This window comes from Neodiprion fabricii, chromosome 1, assembly GCF_021155785.1.
Source record: "Neodiprion fabricii isolate iyNeoFabr1 chromosome 1, iyNeoFabr1.1, whole genome shotgun sequence".
In the NCBI taxonomy this organism is placed as follows: domain Eukaryota; kingdom Metazoa; phylum Arthropoda; class Insecta; order Hymenoptera; family Diprionidae; genus Neodiprion; species Neodiprion fabricii.
Window position 1 is genome coordinate 11463159 of NC_060239.1, and position 25447 is coordinate 11488605.

Below are 25447 nucleotides of genomic sequence, written 5' to 3' on the forward strand. Positions count from 1 at the left end.
CGCGCAAGCACATATTCAGTAGCTATGAATAAGCTAATACAATTTATTATATTATTAATTGATTAATAAAATTCTTATAATATTTAGCGGCAATTGTAATTACATTTCATCTGAAATATTACAAACTTGTCACGTTCACAATAAATTATTTCAATTAATTTCTCGTGCAAGCACATATTCAGTAGCTTTGAATAAGCTTATACAATTCATTATATTATCAATTAATTAATTAATATTTTTATAATATTTAATGGCAATTGTACTTATATTTCATCTGAAATATTACAGACTTGTCACGTTTACAATAAATTATTTCAATACATTTCTCGTGCAAGCACATATTCAGTAGCCATGAATAATCTTATACAATTGATTATATTAATCATTAATTAATTGATTATATTAATCTTTATACAATATTTTTGATGTGTTCTCATACTAAAAATATTTATTACTATTCCAGGTATAACCCGAGGTGGTTGACGGTGGTTGGAGGTGGTCGGAGGTGGACAAGGAGGAGGACGAGGACCAGGAGGAGGACGAGGTGGACGAGGAGGCGGCGGGGTGGGTCGTGGGAGAGGAGCGGCGGGGAGGGGGCGGGAAGGGGGAGGAAAAGGGAGGGGTGAGGAGGGAAGGGGGAAGGGAAGGGAAGGGAGGAAGGGAAGGGAGGGCGGGAAGGCGGGAGGGCGGGAGGGCGGGAGGGAGGGAGGGAGGGAAGGTGGGCGGGAGGGAGGGAGGGAGGGAGAGGAGTGGAGGCCGGATGTCAGTGCGAGCCCATTAAAGTTAATAGAGCATACCACGCGCCCCCCCCCCCCCCGTCTCCGTCCCCGTCCCCTTCCCGCCCTCCCGCCCACCCTCCCTCCCGCCCTCCCGCCCTCCCTTCCGCCCTCCCGCCCTCCCACCCACCCTCGCGCCCTCCCTTCCCTTCCTCCCTTCCCCCTTCCCGCCCCGCCCCTTCCCTTTTCCTCCCCCTTCCCGCCCCCTCCCCACCGCTCCTCTCCCACGACCCACCCCGCCGCCTCCTCGTCCACCTCGTCCTCCTCCTGGTCCTCGTCCTCCTCCTGGTCCACCTCCGACCACCTCCAACCACCGCCAACCACCTCGGGTTATACCTGGAATAGTAATAAATATTTTCAGTATGAGAACACATCAAAAATATTGTATAAAGATTAATATAATCAATTAATTAATGATTAATATAATCAATTGTATAAGATTATTCATAGCTACTGAATATGTGCTTGCACGAGAAATGTATTGAAATAATTTATTGTAAACGTGACAAGTTTGTAATATTTCAGATGAAATATAAGTACAATTGCCATCAAATATTATAAGAATATTAATTAGTTAATGAATAATATAATAAATTGTATAAGCTTATTCAAAGCTACTGAATATGTGCTTGCACGAGAAATTAATTGAAATAATTTATTGTAAACGTGACAAGTTTGTAACATTTCAGATGAAATGTAATTACAATTGCAGCTAAATATTATTAGAATTTTATTAATTAATTAATAATATTATAGATTGTATAAGCTTATTCATAGCTACTGAATATGTGCTTGCGCGAAAAATGAATTGAAATAATTTTATGTAACTATGACTAGTTTGAAATATTTTAGATAAAATATAATTACAATTGCCATCAAATATTATAGAATTGTTTTACTCACCGAGCACAAATCCTCGTCCACCTTCATCTCCTTGTCTTCCTCGACCTCCTCCTCCGAACACCTTCAACCACCGCCAATCACCTCCAACAACCACCGATAACCACCACGGGTATACCTGCAATAATAATAAAGATTTTCAGTATGGGAACACATCAGAAATGTTGTGTAAGAATTAATATAATTATTTAATGAATTGATAGTAGAACAAATTTCACTAGCGCATTTATAGCTACTGAATTTGTGCTTGCGCGAAGAATGAATTGAAATAATTTATTGTAAAGATGACAAGTTTGGAAAAGATTAGATGAAATATAATTACAATTGTCATCGAATATTATAAAAACGTTAAACTCACCGAGTACAAATCCTCGTCCCCTCCTCCGGAATCACCTTGATTACCCGCAACCACCCCTAACCACCCCCTACGACCACCGCCAACCACCGCGAGTTATACCTCGAATACTAATAAATATTTTCAGCATGAGAACAAATCAAAGATAATGTGTAAGGTTTAATATAATTTCTTTATCGACATATTTTATCAAAAAGATTATAAGAAGATTATGAAGTTATAGAAATTTTATTAGCGTACTGACAGCTACTGAATTTCGGCTTGAACGAAAAACGAATTAAAATAATTTATTGTAAACGTGAACCAGGAACCACGGAGAGCTTATCCTGGAAGTCGAGAAATTTTATTAGCGGACTGACAGCTACTGAATTTCGGCTTGCGCGAAAAACGAATTGAAATAATTTATTGTAAACGTGAACCAGGAACCACGGAGCGCTTATCCCGGAAGTCGAGAAATTTTATTAGCGGACTGACAGCTACTGAATTTGGGGTTGCGCGAAAAACGAATTGAAATAATTTATTGTAAACGTGAACCAGGAACCACGGAGCGCTTATCCTGGAAGTCGAGAAATTTTATTAGCGGACTGACAGCTACTGAATTTCGGCTTGCGCGAAAAACGAATTGAAATAATTTATTGTAAACGTGAACCAGGAACCACGGAGCGCTTATCCTGGAAGTCGAGAAATTTTATTAACGGACTGACAGCTACTGAATTTCGGCTTGCGCGAAAACCGAATTGAAATAATTTATTGTAAACGTGAACCAGGAACCACGGAGCGCTTATCCCGGAAGTCGAGAAATTTTATTAGCGGACTGACAGCTACTGAATTTGGGGTTGCGCGAAAAACGAATTGAAATAATTTATTGTAAACGTGAACCAGGAACCACGGAGCGCTCATCCCGGAAGTCGAGAAATTTTATTAGCGGACTGACAGCTACTGAATTTCGGCTTGCGCGAAAACCGAATTGCAATAATTTATTGTAAACGTGAACCAGGAACCACGGAGCGCTTATCCTGGAAGTCGAGAAATTTTATTAGCGGACTGACAGCTACTGAATCTGAGGTTGCGCGGAAAACGAATTGAAATAATTTATTGTGAACGTGAACCAGGAACCACGGAGCGCTTATCCCGGAAGTCGAGAAATTTTATTAGCGGACTGACAGCTACTGAATTTGGGGTTGCGCGAAAAACGAATTGAAATAATTTATTGTAAACGTGAACCAGGAACCACGGAGGGCTTATCCTGGAAGTCGAGACATTTTATTAGCGGACTGACAGCTACTGAATTTCGGCTTGCGCGAAAACCGAATTGAAATAATTTATTGTAAACGTGAACCAGGAACCACGGAGCGCTCATCCCGGAAGTCGAGAAATTTTATTAGCGGACTGACAGCTACTGAATTTCGGCTTGCGCGAAAACCGAATTGAAATAATTTATTGTAAACGTGAACCAGGAACCACGGAGCGCTTATCCTGGAAGTCGAGAAATTTTATTAGCGGACTGACAGCTACTGAATTTCGGCTTGCGCGAAAAACGAATTGAAATAATTTATTGTAAACGTGAACCAGGAACCACGGAGCGCTCATCCCGGAAGTCGAGAAATTTTATTAGCGGACTGACAGCTACTGAATTTCGGCTTGCGCGAAAACCGAATTGAAATAATTTATTGTAAACGTGAACCAGGAACCACGGAGCGCTTATCCTGGAAGTCGAGAAATTTTATCAGCAGACTGACAGCTACTGAATTTGGGGTTGCGCGAAAAACGAATTGAAATAATTTATTGTAAACGTGAACCAGGAACCACGGAGCGCTTATCCTGGAAGTCGAGAAATTTTATTAGCGGACTGACAGCTACTGAATTTCGGCTTGCGCGAAAACCGAATTGAAATAATTTATTGTAAACGTGAACCAGGAACCACGGAGCGCTCATCCCGGAAGTCGAGAAATTTTATTAGCGGACTGACAGCTACTGAATTTCGGCTTGCGCAAAAAACGAATTGAAATAATTTATTGTAAACGTGAACCAGGAACCACGGAGCGCTTATCCTGGAAGTCGAGAAATTTTATCAGCAGACTGACAGCTACTGAATTTGGGGTTGCGCGAAAAACGAACTGAAATAATTTATTGTAAACGTGAACCAGGAACCACGGAGCGCTTATCCTGGAAGTCGAGAAATTTTATTAGCGGACTGACAGCTACTGAATTTCGGCTTGCGCGAAAACCGAATTGAAATAATTTATTGTAAACGTGAACCAGGAACCACGGAGCGCTTATCCTGGAAGTCGAGAAATTTTATTAGCGGACTGACAGCTACTGAATTTCGGCTTGCGCGAAAACCGAATTGAAATAATTTATTGTAAACGTGAACCAGGAACCACGGAGCGCTCATCCCGGAAGTCGAGAAATTTTATTAGCGGACTGACAGCTACTGAATTTCGGCTTGCGCAAAAAACGAATTGAAATAATTTATTGTAAACGTGAACCAGGAACCACGGAGCGCTTATCCTGGAAGTCGAGTTTCACCGCGTAGCGGACCCGAAGCGCGGGATCCGGGAGGTTGAGAACCCGGTACTCGAAACTGCGGAGCGCGACTCTCAACCGTCCGCTCTACTGCGCGGTTGTTACCGGACTGAGGAACTTGGCTAGCCGATTTTAGATTGCTGACGTCACTCTCCGAACACCCGAAAATTCAAACTTTGGTTTTGAACTGTAATACTAGGTATGATGATGTATGATGTATGATGTACGATGTACGATGTATGATGTATGATGATATGATATGATGTACTCGTACAATGATTTTAGTTTTCACATTTCATACAAGAAATACGCACTTTATCTCTCCTGCCGGTTCCAGACTCAAGCGGCCAGGCCCTTCGATGGTCAGCCGTTGGCTGAAGATATATCCTTCAGTTAACGAGTCAGCTGATAACACTGCCGTTCTGCGACAGTTGGATGATGAAAAATTTTGCTCGTACCTTTCAAATGTGTGTTAAAATACACTCGAAGTGTCAAGAAGCCTCGTTCCTTCTCTTCCTAACACCTTCTTAGGTCTTTAAATCACTACGCTGCGTTAAATACTGTCTCATGTACAGAGAATCCATTTCATCTCAATCAAAATTGGCGCATCCGTGATGTATTACAGTTACTCTGAATTTTTTTCCATCCGAACACTTTTCGAAAAACTATTCAGCTTCTCTATCCAACGTAGATACTTCACTTGCGACTAGCTAAAACAGCGTTTCGATTCTATGCCTACGAAAATCCAAGATCGAGAGAGCAAATGAAAAGTTGTTGGAATATTTATGTATAATAATGTTATGGAATACATCGGAATATCAATGTTATGGAATAAATCGTGCGTGTGTCGAATAGAATCCCATTTCGAAATGAATAATTCTTCTCTTTTCATATCATAGCTGATCTAGTAATATAGGTAAATAGGATGGTTGGAGGTGTTCGGAAATGGTAGGACATTTCAAAATTTAAAGTCGACGATGATCCGGTGCATCAATTTTATCGTTACAGATTTTCTTTTCCCATGAGGCATAGAGTATTCAACAACGATAATGCAGTCCTTAAAATTCATCATTCATCTCTGTCTGGAAAGCTAATTCGCAAGGCGTAGTATTCTAGATATGTCAAAACTAAGCTAGCGGCACGTGTTTGCATTATTAGAAAAATACCCGTACTCTACATACATTGTTTCTAATCTTTTGCTACATTTGGTTCAATCCACATGCTTCCACAGCACGAACAGTCGGAAATGTTTTGGATTATCCATAATAAAATAAAAGAAGTAACAAAGCTCAAATTTAGTGTTAAAGCTCTAATGAATACATCAAACTGCGGTCGAATTCATTTATTATTTGCACATGACCTCTGTATATTTGATAAATTATTCCTAAGTACATTGAAACATATGTATTTATAATGAAATATTATGCAAACGGCTGTGTAAACTATAAACTATAATTTCTATCAAATAGCTGCTCTTATGTCAACAGGGCTTTGAGACTCAGTTAAGTTGGATCTCGATTCTTGTCATCGTATGTAGGACATTGGGTTACATGAACAAATGCGAATTACGAAGAACTCCGTATTAGAGATAAGGATATTTTAGTTCAAGTATACCTATACACAGAAATCCGTATGTGAAAATACTTAAACCTCTGTGTTTATTGTAAAAATCTAGTTTTAAACATGTGTATATATGTATATACACATGCATAAGTATACATATACATATATACACATACATGTAGATAAATGATTGCCAAGAAATCAGAAACACTCACAACTTGTCGTAAATAGAGTAAAACGTAAGGTTAATAATATACAAATTACACAAGCACACCATAAAACGTGGCAAGGGTAATCCTAGCGCAGTGATTGTATAAACTAAAGAAATATACATTTACATATACATGATATAAATTAATAGACTAGAAAAGAGTATTTAGAGAGCTTATCTAATTCCGATCTTGTCACAATAGGTCATTAACATAATCAATATACGGTTAAAGCTGTATTAGCTACATTCACTATTAGAGACAATATTTTTTATCCATAGGTTCCCCCTGCACGGCCAATTTTGTGTAGCCGAGAGTCGACTCTCTTCTCCTAGATATGGCCTGTACATGCAACAGACAAGTATAAGTCTAATATTATGCATAATTAATATTGCGTCTCAAGTGTCATAGGCAGGGCTGATTAGGTTTTCTCGTGCTTACAAATGTGCTTGATTTTCACGTTACATAATCATGGAATGAATTTTACATACACAGCTTCTCTGATTTTACGATCAGTTCAAGAAGCCTAAATTCGATGAAAATCATGACTAACCTGAAGAGCGACAAATATCGCGGCAAATAAAGCGATTGATGCAACGCAAATAGCAACTGCAAACGCAGTGGCTGCTGTTACAGCTAATGATGCAGAATCCTCGGTTTCTTATAGTTACAAAGATGCTTAAATTAATTAAAGTCTTAAATTAATCCTATACTTACAAAGATGCTGCAACTACTAACTGGGACCCTAACAAGTTGTTGAAGTAAAACTGAGGTGAATAATTTGACTACAGAAACGAAATGAACATATGAAAGTTTACCTTCGGAAAAATAAAGTCCAGGCTGACAACCGATGTACTGAGTTTCACCAGTGCCATTGCAAGTTTCACAGGATACATGACAGGCTTCGCAGTTATAATCCATCGTTTCGTACGTGTTTTTAGGACAGGCAGCGTAGCACGTGTTTTCGTGCAAGACTAAGTGGTGTTTGCACGCAGTGCAATGATCCAAACGATTTTGGCAGCTAGCGCAGTTTGCCTCGTATGGTATGCACGTCCCGTTTTCTAAATCTGAGTTTCGGTATTGTGTTTTAATGACAATTATGCTGATCTCGCGAAATTCCATTATAGTACGAATTTTTAATTAAAAATTTTAACGCTATGGAAAGTGTAAGTGCAAGGTTAAAGTTGAGCGTGCTAACGAGGTTTACCGGTTCGAGAATTTATGAAAGATTTAACCCAAAGTAAATGAAAAACTCGAGTAAACACTTTCCACGAGTTGACCGATTTTGATCCCTTTCAAACCTACTCTCTTAATATCCCTCGGGGCACTGTTGCAGGCAGACAGCAATGTCCGTGATCAGCAGATGAGCCGGAGTACAGGAAAGACAAGACCTACACCTGATCCTACTCCTGAGACTACCCCCACTCCTGATCCCACTCTCACTCCCACTCTTGATCCTGATCCTACTCCTTCTCCTACTTCTACTCCTAATTCTACTCCTACTTCTTCTTCTACTTTTATTAGGCCTCCGACTGCCACTTCTACAACTCCTGCTTCTACTTCTATTCCCACTCCAACTCCTAATCCTACTACTACCCACACTTCTACTTCCTTTTCTACACCTACTCCTGATCCTACTCCTACTACTACGACTACTTCTATTGCTACTTCAACTCATACTTTTTCTGTTCCTACTTCTACTTTTACTTTTACTCATTCTCCTACTCCTAATCATAATGCTTTCACCCCTACTCCTGATTTTACATTAACTCCTACTACTCCTACTTCTACTCCCATTCCGAATCCAACTACTACTTTTACTGCTATTCTCACTTTTACTCCTATTTTTACACCTACTTCTGACCCCACTTCCACTCTTATTCCTGATCCTATTCCTACTCTTATTCCTGCTCCAGATCCAACGCCTACTTCTACTCCTGATCCTACACCTGGTCTTACTCATGGTCCTACTTCTGATCCTACTTCAGATCCTACTTCTGATTTGACTCCTGATCCCACTCCTGATCCTAGTCCCGGTCCTGCTCCTGATCGTACTCCTGATCTTACTCCTGATCCCACTTCCACTTCTACTCTTGATCCTGATCCCACTCCTACTCCTGGTCCTACTCCTGATCCCACTTCAGTTCCTACTCCTGATCCAACTCTTACTCCTGATCCTATTTCTCCTATTGATTCTTCTCCCACTTCTGATCCTACTCCTGATTCTACTCCTGGTCCTACTCCTGGTACTACTCCTGATCCTACTTCTGATCCTACTCTGGATTTGACACCTGATCCCTTTCCTGATCCTACACCTGATCCTACTCCTGGAACTACTCCCACTCTCGATCCCACTTCCACTCCTACTCTTGATCCTCATCCCACTCCTACTTCTACTTCTACTCCTGATCCTACTCCTACTCCTGATCCTACTTCTCCTATTAATCCTTCTCCCACTTCTGATCCTACTCCTGATCCTACTCCTGGTCGTACTCCTGGTACTACTCCTGATCCTTCTTCTGATCCTACTCTGGATTTGACACCTGATCCCTTTCCTGATTCTACACCTGATCCCACTCCTGAAACTACTCCCACTCTCTATCCCACTTCCACTCCTACTCTTGATCCTCATCCCACTCCTACTCCTTCTCCTACTCCTGATCCTACTCCCACTCCATTAAATATTATAAAAGTGTTATACTCACAGTCCACAAATTATCGTCATCCTCGTCCTCCTCCCCCTCGTCCTCCGCGTCGTCCACTTCGATCACCCGCAACTACCGTTAACCACCTCCGACGACCACTGCCGACGACCTCCGGTTATACCTCGAATACTGATGAATATTTCAAGTATTAGAACTCATCAAAAATGTTGCGTAAGGATCAATATACTTTTTTCATTGCCACATTGTGCCAAGAAGTTCATGAGAAAATTATAAAAAATTATTTGAATTTTATTAACGCATTGATAGCCACTGAATTTGGGCTTGCGCGAAAAATGAATTGAAATAATTTATCGTAAATATGACAAGTTTGAAAAATCGTCATTAAATATCATAACAATGTTAAACTCACCGAGCACAAATCCTTGTCCTCCTCGTCCACCTCCTACCACCTCCAGCCACCGCCAACCACCTTTAGCGACCACCGATAACCACCTCGGGTTATACCTGGAATAGTAATAAATATTATCAGTATAAGAACACATCAAAAATATTGTTCAAGAATTAATATAATTAATTTATGAATCAACAATACGATAAATTTTATTACCGCATTCATAGCTACCGAATTTGTGCTTGCGCGCAAAATGAATTGAAATAAGATTTTGTAAACAGGACAAGTTTAAAAAATTTTAAATAAAATATAATGACAATTGTCACGAAATATTATAACAATGTCAAACTCACCGAGCACAAATCCTCGTCCTCCGAGTCCACGTTGTTCTCCTGGTCCACCTGCGACCACCTCCAGCCACCGCCTTCCACCTCCAGCGACCACCGCTAACCACCTCTGGTTATACCTTGAATAGTCATCAATATTTTTAGTATACGAACATATTAAAAATATCGTGTAAAGATTACCATAATTATTTAACTAAATAATAATATAATAAATTTCAATAGCGCATTTGTAGCTACTGAATTTGCTTTTCAGCGAAAAATGAATTGAAATAATTCATTGTAAAGACGACGAGTTTGAAAAATTTTAGATGAAATATAATTACAATTGCCGTTAAATAATATGAAAATGTTTCACTCACTGTTCACAAATCCTCGTCCTCCGAGTCCACGTTGTTCTCCTCGTCCACCTGCGACCACCTCCAGCCACCGCCAACCACCTTCAGCGACCACCGCTAACCACCTCGGGTTCTACCTGGAATAATAATAAATATTATTAGTATAAGAACACATCAAAAATATTGTGCAAGAATTAATATAATTAGTTAATGAATCAACAATACGATAAATTTCATTACCGCATTCATAGCTACCGAATTTGTGCTTGCGCGCAAAATGAATTGAAATAAGATTTTGTAAACAGGACAAGTTTAAAAAATTTTAAATAAAATATAATGACAATTGTCACGAAATATTATAACAATGTCAAACTCACCGAGCACAAATCCTCGTCCTCCGAGTCCACGATGTTCTCCTGGTCCACCTGCGACCACCTACAGCCACCGCCAACCACCTTCAGCGACCACCGCTAACCACCTCGGGTTCTACCTGGAATAATAATAAATATTATTAGTATAAGAACACATCAAAAATATTGTGCAAGAATTAATATAATTAGTTTATGAATCAACAATACGATAAATTTCATTACCGCATTCATAGCTTCCGAATTTGTGCTTGCGCGAAAAATGAATTGAAATAAGATTTTGTAAACAGGACAAGTTTAAAAAATTTTAAATAAAATGTAATGACAATTGTCATGAAATATTATAACACTGTCAAACTCACCGAGCACAAATCCTCGTCCTCCTCGTTTACCTTGTTCTCCTCGAATTTCTTGTCCTCCTCCTCGTCCACCTCGATCACCCGCAACCAGCCCTAACCACCTTCGACCAAGTTCAACCACCGCCAACCACCTCCGACGACCTCTAACGACCTCGGGTTATACCTCGAATACTAATAAATATTTCCAGTATTAGAACACATCAAAAATACTGTGTAAGGATTATTACAATTTTAGTATCGACCCATTCAACCAAGAAGATTATGAGAAAATTATAAAAGATTATAGAAATTTCATTAGCGCACTGACAGCTACTGAATTTGGGCTTGCGCAAAAAATGAATTGGAATAATTTATTGTAAACTGACACCGGAACCACGGAGCGCTTGTCCTGAAAGTCGAGTTTCACCAGGTAGTGGACTTTGAACGCAGAAACTACGGGGCGCTTGTCCGGGGAGTCGAGTTCCACCAGGTAGCGGACCCGGAGGGCAGGATCCAGGAAGTTGAGAACCCGACACTCGAAATCTGCGGATCGCGATTCTTCTACGTCCGCTCTGCTGCGCGGTTGTTTCCAGACTGAGGAATTCGGCTAGCTGATTTCAGATTGACGACGTCAAGTGAAAAAAAAATTTTGCCGACGTCACCTTCTGAACATTCGAACATCCAAACTTTAGTTCCGAACTTTGATACCATGAATGATGATGTATGATGTAATGTATGATGTATGATGTAAAATGATACGATATGATGTATTATTGTTTTAGTTTCTACATTTCAGACTAGAAATACGCACTTCATGTTTCTTGCTGATTCCAGACTCAAGCGGCTAGGTCTTTCGATGGTCAGCCGTTGACTAGAGATATATTCTTCAGTTAACGGGTCAGCTAATAACGCTGCCGTTCTTCAACAGTTGGATGTTAAAAATTCTCGCTCGTACCTTTCAAATGTGCGTTAAAATACACTCGAAGTCTCAAGAAACTTCATTTTTTATCATCCTTTCAAAAAACAAAAAAAATCGCTGACAATCACTTATTTAGATCTTTAAATCAGGACACTGCGTTACATACTGTCTCATATGCGGAGCATCCATTTCATTTCGAGCAAAATCAGCGCATCTCTGATGTATCACAGTTACTCTGCATTTTTTCCCATACAAACATTCTTAGAAAAACAATTCTGTTTCTCTACCCACCGTAGATACTTCACTTGCGACTAGGTAAAACAGCGTTACGATTCTATGTCTACGAAAATTCAAGATCGAGAGAGCAAAGGAAAAGTTGTTGGAAGAATTATGAATAATAATGATATGGAATATATCGAGCGCGTGTCGAATAGAATCCCATTTTGAAATGAATAATTCTTCCATTTTCATATTATAGCCATATTATTGTAGATAATCTAGTTTGTCTTACGGGAAATTATAAAATTTATAGTATGCCTTACGTATTATTCGTAAATGGATCATATATGTATATTAACATCGTACATGGACCGCATATAGGTATATACTTTTTGGTCTCTGCATTATTATCACATCTGATTCATTATTATTTATGATCTATGTATACGTTCTTCTCTCTGGTACCTTTTCTAACAATTAGTGTAAAAAAAATTGAAGTAGTCAAAGACCTCACGCCAACTTCACATGTGTGATTTTCACGTGGAGCAAACAGCTGGACGCAGCATGCTCTGATTGGTCAATTACCAAGCCAGCGAGTCTCATCCAGCTATTTGCTGCACGTGAAAATGCAGCCTAATACTACATTTTGCGACTGTATTCTGCACCAGTGTTGTACAATAGAGATGGTGGCACCAGTACAGTACCAGTGCAGAACTTGGAGCATATTACTGTATATGCTTCGAGGCGCAGAATCGTGCAGCAGATTAGCGCTAGCGAAAAACGCTAAAATAGTTACCAGAAAGTAGTTGCTTCAAATCCCCAGATCTAGGTCGCTTTCCTTTTACGTCAATCTTCTGATACCACTCGACACTAAGTGATTTCATTGGCGTGGCGTATTCTATTAGATTTAACTAATGAAATTATTTAATATCGAACTATGTCAGAAAATTAAGGTAAATGGAAATCGGCCCTTATCTAATCACATAACGATAATATGTATTATGCTTGGAGCACGTTAAGCTCTGTTCATTTTAGTTACACTTTCTACACTTTTTACACTTTACCTAGGAAAGGGCACCTTCCATTGGCTAGATTCAGGAAAAGTGTAAAAAGTGTAGAAAAGTGTAACTAAAACGAACAAATGTAAGGTATTATGCATCGTATTCGTACATCCCGTAATAGCAATCAGAATTGCCCAATAACGACTTCTATCGCATAGGCATAGCTTCAGCGAGTTGTACATACTTAGTAGGGTTATAATTATATTTGTTAAAATTACGAATACCGGGTCATACCACGATAATACACATCCCAATGTACTAGCATGTGACAATAATTCATGGTTTAAAATGTGCCTGTCATTTGAAAGTCTATGCAAGGTGGGTTATACCGTGTATTTGTGAGCCAACTTAGATTAAGTATAGAATGCTCTTCAAGACCTCTACGCAATTCGCATTAACAATTTCGTAAACGGTGATTTTGATAATTCTAGCAACAGTATTCAATAATTTGCCTTTTTAAACAAACCTATATAACAAAGTAAGACCGCAAGCGATTTTCAATATGCACATTTTGTTTCTTTTTCACATTATTTTATTTCTTGAGCTATCTCTATAGGGTGATCAATACCTAGCATAATTTTTCGACACTCATCGTTATGCAACTTGAATATATTTAACGATGATTTTTTTAGGTATTCCTCAAGTGGAGATAGTCATTTACTCAAGTAATCCACCTTAAAATGCAGAGTGATTACAGCGATTGCAAACAAGATTTAAAACGAAATAATCAGGTAAGTTATAATCAAGTTGAATCTAGTAGTCTGATCGTGAGTAACCGGCCAAACACACCGTCGATAATCAAAATCAAGCTGTGGAACTGGACAATCAAAATGTTGTCAAATTTCATGGAAAGGTGGTAGTTTCATGGAATCATAGGTATCAAACGTTACAGCAATATTATGCTTAAAAAAACTAGAATTCATGAAACTAAACCTATCAACCGGAGCTAACAGCCCAATATAGTAATCATGATTGATATAATACATAATCAAAATTTTGCCAAATTTGTGGGAAAGTAAGTACTCTACGAAACGACGAGTGAAAAACTGAACAGCATTAGGCTATTTTAAAGAGGTTTAGGTTCGTAATCTAGGAATCCAATCATAACAATTGTTTTTTTTCTCACAATCACAACCACTCCAGCTTTAACTGTGGAAATTGATTTCCACAAAATTCATGACAATTTTATTTTGTCAATAACATTATATTTTCACCACTTTATTTTAATATTTTTTTTACAGCAGTCCGTGTTGGAATCATTTATTGCTGGATCATGTTCTGGGACCGTGTCCACTATTTTATTTCAACCTTTGGATTTAATCAAGACCAGACTTCAGAGTAAAGTAACACGGCCAGTAGGGTAGGTAAGAGTCTATTCTGTAATTTCAACGTCTTATTGTACTACCTCAGTAAAAGTGATGTTTGTCCTTATGAGTAACTAGTAATGAGATTATAATTCTATAACGCTGTTTATTTATATGGACTTGAAGCCGGTTGCATACAGTTTTATTGGTCGAGTATGCCACGGTTAATTACTATTCCCGTTGCATGTGTTTAAGGCAATGTTTCAACGAGTGAGATAATTTTTACTGAGACTTTTATTAATACATAATATTATTCATTAATGCCCTAACACAGAGACTGCCAATAAAAATATCAGATTCAGATATATCATATACCTGCCAGTATGCTTAATTAAGTTAGCCATTTAGCTTCTTATGCGGAATCGGAGTTCATCATTTAATCCTATGTTGACACCTAATGTGGATCGAGTATTTTTGCAAATAGACACACAGTTGTAAATAATTCGTTCTCGTGTAAGTACTTCAGTGCCTTCGAAACAAGCTGATTTTTTTTTTCAAAAATGGAATGCGTCAATGTTTTTAACAAAAATCAGTGCGATGATGGGGACTAGATATTTTTAGCAAGTTTCTGAAAATTAAGCATGTGAGAATTATAGAAATCTTTACCAAGCATTTGATATTTTCATCTTCTAGTCATTTCTACAGCCTTAATTTCACCTGCTCCATTGTAGAGAATGTTGATCCATGTGAACAGCTTGATTCAAAACACAAAAGCAATTTCTTATAAACTCTTTTGAGGTTACTGTATTCAATTGTTCTATCAACCATGTGCTGAAATCAGCCTGGAATACCAAATCAAGGAAATAACAAGGTATTCTTCCAAAGTGAAACTATTTCTTCTAGTATCGTCAATAGATCGATCATAGCAAATCTGTTACTTTCAGTAATCAATATACTATGTGTATTCTCCTGCTGTAGAGGTAAAAAGAAGTGTTGCTTTATTCGGTAAAATATTTTGAAATTTTGGAATCACCACCGAAATTTAGTATCATGTTTCTCTTTGTAAGTGCAGAAATTACTCACGCTTTCCAATTTCTGCAGCATCTATTTTAATAACCCCACAAATGCACCAATTTATCGAGTTAGGTGCCAAATTTCAATTCGATATCCTATTCCAACTGATCACAATAATCTGCTACATAAGCTTCTGATCTCCAAGTCGAAACATTTCTTCCTTGCAAATTCCAATTGAATTCATCAAACAGTTTCATCAAATCCGTAAAAAATGCGAATTTCTGTCAACCTGGAATCACCCTCGCGGAGTAAAAATCTCAACTTGCATCTGAATTCGTATCCTTATCTTGCAGATGCTGATTTCCCGTTATTATTGTTATTGACCTTTACATTGTATTACAGTCAAAGTGATAACTGAGCAGCTTAAAAGAATAATGGCAAATGTTTGATTTTTTTATGTACCTAAGGGTATGTGATACTCCTACCTTTACCGACTGAGCAAATTCATCCTTATATTTACATATTGAAAAAAACAAACAAATGAGAATGGTTATAATTTCGACGATGCACCGCTCTTATAGTGGAATTAAACAATGTTATTTCATATCCCAATTATCATTACAACAATACGTGGTTTTTCTGGGGCCATAAATTCTATGGATGAGATACCTTTCGCCATACCTGAATGAATTAAGAGTAAAATGAGCTATCGTGAGACTTTTTTCATACAATATTGAGGTCAGCAAGCCAGAACTACGAATTATAATATTTCGTGAATAAAATACGCTCAGCTTAAAGTTTTTTGATTGGCGTGGCTGCGCAAAACAGAGTCCTGCCCATCGAACTATAATACAACACTGTATTTAGCACAGCAACTTGCTAGTTCTTTATAGTTCTGAGACTAATGGATCGAATTTCCACGGTGCGTTATGAGGTTGGCTACCTTTGATAAATCAAACATAAACGTAACCGTAAACACTGTACTGTTGTATGATTATCAATTATCTTGCGTAGAGAATGCATTTCTCAGTGGTATTAATACATAGATATGTATTTTTTTTTATGATATAAATATCTACAAAGTGATACAGACATACTCTTAGTAATATATAATTATATGACACATTTTTAATAAATAATATATTATCAGACTTTTTTTTTATCTATGTAAACATATACTTATAACCATGTTATCAATATTCTGTGATTTCACCATTCTGCGCTAAGCAACGTTACACATGAGACCTACGAACCGTGAGATATCACCTCATTATATTAAATGGTGAACGTTTCTTACTACGATAATATCGTAAATATTTTTTCAAAAATATCTTAACCCCTTGTAGCCCAAAATCATAAATTTTAAAATAAATAGCATTTAAGGACTTGTCATTAATATCATCCGTATGGATTTTGTAGGATCTTATTTAGTTTGTTACAGAAATGTCAGAAGGGGATACAAGGGGTTAAATCAATATTTTTGTTGTTTCTGGTCTATTCCATTGCTCGGATTGGCCGCTTACAATAGAAATTTGTACACTGTGTCACACTGTGCTTTAAATGGAAAGCACCCCGTGTGGTTCTGATTCCTGACCTGTCATAATGATTAACCTCAAAATATATACGTGCTTCTATTTATTTCGTGAACGTCTGGACACTAAGGGCGCAACTCGTTAAAGATTAACCTCAAAAAATTGAGCAAGATTGGTCAAAACTGGTTAATGCGGTAAAGTAAGTTTTATATTTTTTGGGCGAACGCGCATAGAAATTTTTGCCCACGTTATAGTGAGAAAAACTGGAACACGCGTGTCTTGACCTAGTATATCTAGCGACCTTGGATTCAGGCTGTGTCAGAGAGACTGAAACAGATTTCTAAACCATGGACCAGCAACAGCCTGTTTCTATCTCTCTTGCACAGCCTGAATCCCTCGATAGCAGCGACATTCGTGGTCCCTAGGCGAAACGGTTAATACTTCAATAAGGGGACACCCCCACCACTGATATTTTTAGCGAGTTCCCAGACCTGTATGTAAGACCGTGATTTCTACCTACCTATATGTGTTCACAACTTCCCTCAATTTCTGTTTGTCGGAATATGGCGGTCAAGATGGACGTGATTGACTGTACTCTGTTTTGCTGTGCGCGGCTGACGAAAGCTTTACTGAAGCGCCACTTCATGCTGCGTCGACCACACCACGGCGCAAACCAAGAACCGCCCAACTGCACCTGTTTTATTCACGAAATTATTATAATAATATCACGATGGCTCATTTTACTCCTCAGTCTTTCCGGAATCGCGAGAAGTATTTCGTTCACAAGCTTTATGGCCCCAACAATACGGAAAATGCAAAAATAAGAACACTTGTCAAAAAAAAACCACACATTTTCGTGACGATTTTTCGGATATTAGTACCTTTTCAGAATTCCGCTACGAAGAAGCGACATTCGAACCATTCCCGTTCATTTGTTTCCTCAATACGTGAAAAATAAGGGTGAGTTCGCTCGGTCGGTAAGGCTAGGAGCACTTACCCTTAAGAATCTATGTTTTCCGGTCCAATTCCAAATTATTACACAGAAACTCTTACTTAATGACTAGATATTATATATTAGTATATTAAGCTATTTCGATTCCTTCACATATTACATTATCCACATGTACTTTACTCTTGTTTTTTTAAATACTCAGTTAATTTCGTTTGTTTTTAGCTTCGCCTTTGGTTGTTTTCTATCACGTGTCTGCTTTTTCGGAAATGCAAGTATTAGATTGAATCGCTCCTTACTTACTATTCGAAATAGTTCAGTACGATTTCAATCGTCTCCCCAGCTTCTGTATGACCACCTGGAAGACCGGTCTTCGAAGATCGCGCGTGGCATCCAAGCCGAATTATAATTGCTACAATAAACTGGTAGTATGAGAGTGTCGATATGTTTGAAGGCCCGAGGATTCTTTCTTTTTTCTCTACTACAGTGCAACCTCTCAATAGTGCCACTTCCAATAATTCCGCATCCACTAATCTATACTCGGGCACTTCCCCCACTACCATACTACACTCCGGCATTTGCTGCATTCTCCCTGAACAATGCCGTTGGTGAAATACATACATTCTTACTTCAGTGATTCAGCAGTATGTACGTAACTTTCGTACCTCTCAATAGATAGGGTCGAGAACTAATTCTCGAGAATGAACGTTTGTAGTCAGAGTGGGGGAACTGAGATTCAAAGAAATGAATTCCCCCTACAGCCCGTGAGCGGTTCTAACGGAGAGGTTGCACTATAGTCTTATTAAGCACTACTGGTCATGATTGAGTTATTCTTATAGTAAGCTCATTTTCACGTGTAACAAGTTGAACTTACGAGTTTCAGATTGTATTTTCAGTTTAGAGGTTCCAGATTTCATCTTCATCAGTATAACGATTGTTAAGTTAGGGTTTGAATGTTATGAGGTTGAAATTAGTGATATTGATACGTAACGAAACATTTAAAAAATATCGCCATCTGGTAAATTTAGAATCATTTTAAAGTAGTTGCGTTTGCAAATTATGAAAACATTTTATTCTATATATCTTTCCTAAGCACATGCTGCTGAAATAAACGTTAACTTTGGCATTGCTTTTCCATTCAGTGATTTGAACTAATACTGTAAATAATAACAAACCGAGCCTAATGACCTTGAATATTATGTAATGATAATGCAACACATGTAGAAGAAAAATATTCAGCCACCGCAGCCTAGCCATTGGAAACGGTAAAAACAAGGAGCAGTACACTTGTTTCTCGAGTACTGATAAATTTTATTTTCCATGTTGCAACCTCTAATAATTCTGGCCGATTTTGTCACACCTTACGGTTCAAAAAACGTTTTATATTATTCTCAACAATTTATGTTAGTACTTGGTGGGTGCAGGCAATGTGAGATTTCCGTACACCAATCATAGTTCTCTGACATACCTTGTGATGTTAACAATTCCAGTATATTTTATGCAGCAAAATTTGAAGTGTCGTTTTAGGCGGTAAACAATAAAAAAAAAATATATTATGGACGCGTAGTTGAAAACATACAATTCATTACCTTACGTGATTCATTTATTGAATAATTTATTTCAAACAGACATAATGTTTCCTTTGTCGTGTAGTGTGAAGAATGATAATTGACGGCGAACTAATCTATTTTATTTTATCACTCCAACCATATGATGATATTGATAAATTTTTGTGACCAATTATTTACATATATATATCTATATATATATAGCACCCCTTCACCGGGAATAGTGGATATTGCGATCTACGTAATACGTAATGAGAACGTGTTTGGATTATGGAGGGGCATTACACCAGTAAGTACATTGAAATGCAAAAATAGCAATGCCCTCTGATTGTGAGTGTATCTAAGGAATTCCATGGGTTTTCACTTAGTGTCGGACCGTCACCATTTTCAATTTGGTTGTAGCTTCAACACACGGTAATATTACCGAATACGATTTTTAAAGATCTCGAAAAATTGCAGAAAATTCCCTGAACAACGAATATTTTGTAACAGATCGTACTACCTTCTGCAGAAAATTTCCCCTGCTAGTCAAGCGGGATAAGGTTATTATATTTACCTGTGTGGAGAGATAACAATGGAGACTGGATCGTTGACATCGGATCCGCGAATTATTGATGACTGACGATGGCGAGGAAGCGGGATGATGATTAAAAATATGTAGATTCTGTTTAACTATGAATAGAGGATACTTTATTTATGAGGGTACAAAGTTATACGATCTATATCGCGAGAGAACAGAACGACAACTGAGGATTTACAACGCGAGAATACACATAGATGATAAGCAGATATGATCTCGCAACAGTAGATAATAGGACATAGGATACAGAGCTGATTTGTTTTGAATCGCGACACGGGCAAGCGGCTAGATTTCAGGTAGAGACGGACAGGTAAACATTACACGCGAGTGTGAGTACATAGGTGAGGATGATTTCAAATATTCAGTGAAATGAGAATCGGATGAGTGCGAAATACTTTTGTTTAAACTTGTGCATCGCTACTTTGCCGAAACAGTACCCGAGTAAATAAATAAATAAATAAATAAATAATTGTACAGAAATGTTAAGATTTTATCGAAAGTCGTATTTGGTGTCTGACTTATATTGCTTTTGAAGTTAATAATTATTTATTACTGTTATGATTTAATTTAACCCTAGTCACTTACATGGAGTCCAGTGGAAACCAGAGCCGACTTTAACGTACAATTTTAGTCAGCGTGCTTGAATCAGGGTTGTTTGTGCAAGTAAAATGAAGAATAATTTAAAAAACCTTGGGGTCGCAGAGATCCCATGTATGTATTACATATTGCTGTACTTTTTTTGCTTCAAGAATTTCTCATCCATCATTTTTTGCTAAAACTCAGATTGAAAACTATTTCTAAATTTTTAAATTTTCTTCAAGTCGTGATGTATTGTCGTGTACAGTAATAACGTTCCAAAGTTAGCTGGGGTATAGGTAACCCTGTGTAAATAATGTGGAAGTTTGCATAGGCGTAAGTGACTAGGGTCAATGTTCTAAACTTTTTAGGACGTTCCTATGCAACTAAACAACTGCTTAACTTGACTGACTTAGATGGGGCCAGCATAAGAACACTCCGCTGGGATGCGTTTTGAGCCCATAAAATGTTAAAAAATTAAAATTATACAAGTAACCCATCAACTCGAAACGTCGAAACGTTGAGATTTAGTGAAAACACAACTTTTTATGTTCAGGGTGATTACATTAACTTTCCTTCTTCTTTTTTCGCGAAAGAAAAGAAGTGGGAAAGTAAAAATGCACAGAAATGGTGAGTAGGCAGCAAGAAAAATAGTTAAATTTCGATGTTTTTTATCACGAAAACTATTATTTTCATTCCAATTGGGTTTTTTTTTTTTTTACTCGAAAGTATATACATTTAGGTACCTGTACAAATTTTCGTCTGGGACCCATTTCCTAAAATCGCTGTTGTCGTCAACGGTTCGCAGTTCCCAGGATTCCGCCCAGTCGGTTGATCTCAAACATAAATTGAAAGAGAATTATTTCCGAAAAGATTTTCTTTTTAAAAAGGAATTTCCCGATTTTTTAAATTGACCCGAAAGTTCAACAGTTTTGGACTCGAGGATGGTGAATGATATTGAGGGAAAAAACGTTAACTTTATATTTTATTAAAATTGAAATAAAATTGGGATATGTGCTGATGGTCTGACGCTGAATGAAAACTCATGGAATTCCCTATATCTGCACCATTCGGTGCATAATCTTTCTTCTTCTACCATTTATACCTCCGTGAGTCCATTAAAAATTTCATATTGCCTGTACTTGCTTCACAACAATTCAATTACAATACTGTCTACAAAAGAAACAAAACTCACATTATGAAAAAAGGTATAGTATAAGTATAATTGTTGCAAAGATGAGTGAGTTCAAACAGTGACGTAGGCAAGTTGGGTTATAAGCTTATCATTAGCCCTGAAACTCCAGCATTTGCTCAGTTATATTTTTCTCATGATTATGAGCATGTCGTAAGTCAGTGACGACGACTCAAATCGGATGTAACAATAAAAAATCAGTTACTTACAATACATAATAACTTCACAGTCCCTAATCCGAGTGGTACCTGGGGTTGGATTGTACTTTGCATCATTGAACTGGTTGCAAAGTACTCTTCATCTCAAAGAGCCGCTAACTTCGCTGGAAGCAATTGCATTGGGTATTACCGCTCGTTCTATGGCTGGAACTATGCTCATTCCTATTACAGTTGTAAAGACACGATTTGAGGTGAGAATTACGATATGATTTTACCCGTTCATGATCAGTGTAACTTTTGATCTGGGAAATTTCGTGACAGTTACAAGGATGATATGCATGGTATTATCACATGTATGTGGCAAAATTTTTATCGAATAACTACTTATAGTATATTTTATGACAAAGGACGAAAGTTGCGATCGCCAACTTTTGGTCCGAGTAATACACGATAGTTTCTATAACCAGTGAATCAAAAGTGGTAGGCTCGTGGCAGTTTAATTTACGGGACGCGAGTGGCCGATCTTTTCCCTCAAGGGACGAAAGTGAGGCTACTATGAACTGCGCATGCGCAAACCAACCTTTACAACACTGCGATGAAATTGGCTACTTTTGTCCCGCTAAACTACCACGCAAAGCCTGACTTTTTATGTACGTGTGATGAAAAGTATTGTTTGTGTTTGTGCCCGCATATCACTATTGGAAAACTGAGCTTATATTGCGATAAATCTTGTGGAATCAAGTTTAATATTTATTAAAATCTTGTTTTCAGAGTGGCATTTACAAGTACAGTAGCATGCGTTCGGCCCTATATGCCATTTACAAGTACGAAGGTACCAAAGGTCTGGTGTGCGGTCTAGTACCAACGTTATTTCGCGACGCACCTTTCAGCGGGCTATATCTCATGTTTTATACCCACTGCAAAAAGGCAATACCCCAAGGTATGCTATATTTATTGAAGTATCAATATCAAGAACAATATTGCTATCATGTATTATAATTGGTGATATTTTATTTTGTGCTGAGAGGACGGATGTCAGCGAATCAAAATTAACCAAGTTGAGTCGCGCGCGATAAGAGAAGGTCTTCTCAAGAGAACCTCTCGGTATATAAACACATAAAAAAGTATTTGGAGTTGAATTTCTTTAATTACACTTTACAAATAATTAATACACAAGCTGAAATATCAAAGTGTTGCTGAATGTCCCTCGAAAATGTGAATTAATACTTTGGAGTAGCTGGATTATTAAAAAATCATAATACTCTTTCGCTTAGAATATTTCAGTAGATTTCTATGGACCATCTTAAATAATTTCAATATGGAGGAAAGCATGTTTTACGTATTCTCGAATTTCTTATCTCTCAAACGCCATTATACGGAATTTAGATTTTTTGATATGTTTCGGTTTCGTTTTGGTAGCGATCTGTATGGATATTGAGGCGCGAGTTAGTATGCTCATTAAGTTGTCTGTTCGATGTAGTACAGAATTATACATCTTATTTTTCCTCAGATTACAAAAGTTCCAATAGAACAACTTCAATGCACTTTGCGTGTGGATTGTTCGCCGGATTATTGGCTTCATGTGTAACTCAACCAGCAGATGTAATAAAGACTAGAATGCAGATTTATCCTCAGGAATTCAAAACACTCTACACTTCCTTTGTTTCCGTTTATAACGAACACGGAATCCTCGGCTATTTTAAGGGAATCGTGCCTCGTATGTTACGGAGAACATTAATGGCTGCAATAACTTGGACGATATATGAAGAAGTAAAATTATTTTATCCGTATTGCGAACATCGTAACATCCCGTTATAAATGATGATCAATATTCTTTCTATCCGTTTTCAGGTAACTAGTAAATAAACAACGTTTCGCGGTAGTGTTTCGTTCCAGTAATCAGGTGGATGGAAAGATCATATTGTTGTAAAATATGTGTATTGTAATGTGGCCATCTGTGGGAGTGTAACGTCCAGCAAGAATTTTAATTGCGGCCTGGCATGTTCAGTGGCCAGAGCAATCCCACAGAAAACGAGAGGTTCCAGGTTCAAAGTCCCGTCTAGTCCGAACCGTGAAACATTTTTGCCGAACTCACAGAATTACACGTCACAGTATATATCTGTGCAGGTATGCTGATAAGGAGAACACATATAAAGTTTGCTCATCGTATACACGATATGTGTATATATATTCACGTGAAATGTACCCGTGAGGGTATTATTGATCATAACTGAGCAGTGTAATTACATTTTAAGATACAATCAGGCCTAAGTCGCATGAATAATAAAAATGTAACAAATCATATTTTTAACCATACTTTGAGTATTTTTATGCAGAAAATTATGTATAGGTATATTTAAAAATAATATCTTATGCGAGAGTAAAAAGTACGAAGATTGTCAATTCCGCTATTGTATATACAATAATAATACCTTTTCTCTTCAAAGTTACAATAAATAGTCTGGAGATTTTTCTTTTACCTTATAATTAGTATTATTGTTTTAAGATTAACCTTAACATTGAAACTCTAACAAGGCTTACAATAATCAACTGTGAAATTCTCACTGTCAACGACGTGGTATCGATAATTTTTGTACGTTATCAAGTCCTGGTTACGCATCTCGGTCACATGATCCATAATTTCTTTAATTACCGGTGGGAAACTTGGCACTCCGGCTATCGTCGCGATGTCATCATAGTAAGCCCACTGTCTGTCTTTCAGCTTAATTATGTGTCTCAGCTGCGAAAAATCGATTAAACAAACCACACTTGAATACAGCGAATTACAGTAATATACAAGTAATATTTGTGACGATGATACTAATGTGGCAGTAATAATGCAGTAATCACTGACAAGACTCATGATAAAGTAACAACGTATTTTAATGACAGATGAAGTGCCTTAGACGACATTTGTCACCTTGTACTATGAGGTACTTTTAATAAAAATCTTACAATAGAATCTAAAATCGAACGTTACAGAATTCGTGAAAATTTCAGCACGACCCTACGAGGAATTTCTATAGTTGCGACCAATCGTGTAACCGCCTTCTCGTAGAGTTTCTTTTTCGTTAAGCTGATATATCTTCTTATACCTCTGCCCGTCTTACGACATTGCCTCAACCTAAGTTTAGTTTGGCGCGGTAATATTTGAATCTCACAAAGCGCTGCTTTTTTCCCGCAAGTGAGCAGGAAATAAGCACTTTTTTCCCGGAAATGCAGGAAAAAAGTATAAAAGTGAATCTTATGCTACTTTTGTTCCGCTTTTCAGGTCAATAAAGTGGCCATTTTATACAGTTGAGTCGGAAATAAACATATTTCCTAATATGCTCTTTCGAGATGCACAAATCAATGAATTTTGGCAGTCGTATAAATTGATAAGTTGTTAATAGTTAGTGATACAAAAAAAATTATTCAACAAAAAAGATAGAAAATATCATTATCTACAATAAAGGTCATTATCATTTTGGGCCTAGAGTGCACGCTTACGGAGATATAGGCCGAAACGGTTTTTCTCAAAATGGCGGCACTTCCGCCCTTAAAATTTGTAAGGATTTTGTGAATTCACATTCAGTGCGTCATACTGAACCTATTCATGAAA

General features: G+C 37.7%; 2 protein-coding genes and 2 long non-coding RNA genes across 10 annotated transcripts in view; 1 reads left to right on the forward strand and 3 right to left on the reverse strand.

The window, feature by feature from the left end:
• Nucleotides 1–7152: 7152 nt before the first annotated feature.
• On the reverse strand, nt 7153–9441 carry LOC124187906. Its single transcript, XR_006872197.1, has 3 exons — nt 9405–9441; nt 9035–9163; nt 7153–7396 (listed from the first exon to the last, which is right to left on the reverse strand). It is a non-coding gene; the product is annotated as an uncharacterized LOC124187906 (long non-coding RNA).
• Nucleotides 9442–9450: 9 nt separating this feature from the next.
• Nucleotides 9451–11731, reverse strand: LOC124187888. The gene is made up of 4 exons (XR_006872194.1): nt 11161–11731; nt 10799–10966; nt 9740–9852; nt 9451–9499 (listed from the first exon to the last, which is right to left on the reverse strand). It is a non-coding gene; the product is annotated as an uncharacterized LOC124187888 (long non-coding RNA).
• Nucleotides 11732–12739: 1008 nt separating this feature from the next.
• On the forward strand, nt 12740–24254 carry LOC124187778 (mitochondrial glycine transporter-like). 4 transcript variants are annotated; one of them, XM_046579929.1, is made up of 8 exons: nt 12740–12865; nt 13606–13704; nt 14215–14333; nt 19545–19629; nt 21918–22097; nt 22618–22786; nt 23357–23616; nt 23698–24254. In XM_046579929.1, the coding sequence occupies exons 2-8, from the start codon at nt 13654–13656 to the stop codon at nt 23710–23712; spliced, it is 879 nt and encodes a 292-aa protein (XP_046435885.1). In that variant the 5' UTR covers nt 12740–12865; nt 13606–13653; the 3' UTR covers nt 23713–24254. The 4 variants fall into 4 exon arrangements, with proteins under 4 accessions (XP_046435885.1, XP_046435874.1, XP_046435907.1 ...); XM_046579918.1 differs by lacking the exon at nt 12740–12865 and adding an exon at nt 12924–13291; XM_046579951.1 differs by lacking the exon at nt 12740–12865 and adding an exon at nt 13307–13385.
• Nucleotides 23941–25447, reverse strand: part of LOC124187339 (flavin-containing monooxygenase FMO GS-OX3-like) — a 45612-nt gene continuing 44105 nt past the window's right edge. For all 4 annotated transcript variants that reach the window (XM_046579719.1, XM_046579678.1, XM_046579691.1 and 1 more), the window contains one exon: nt 23941–24586. In XM_046579719.1, coding sequence (XP_046435675.1) covers nt 24374–24586 — 213 coding nt within the window. In that variant the 3' untranslated portion in view covers nt 23941–24373. The remainder of the gene's footprint in view (nt 24587–25447) is intronic.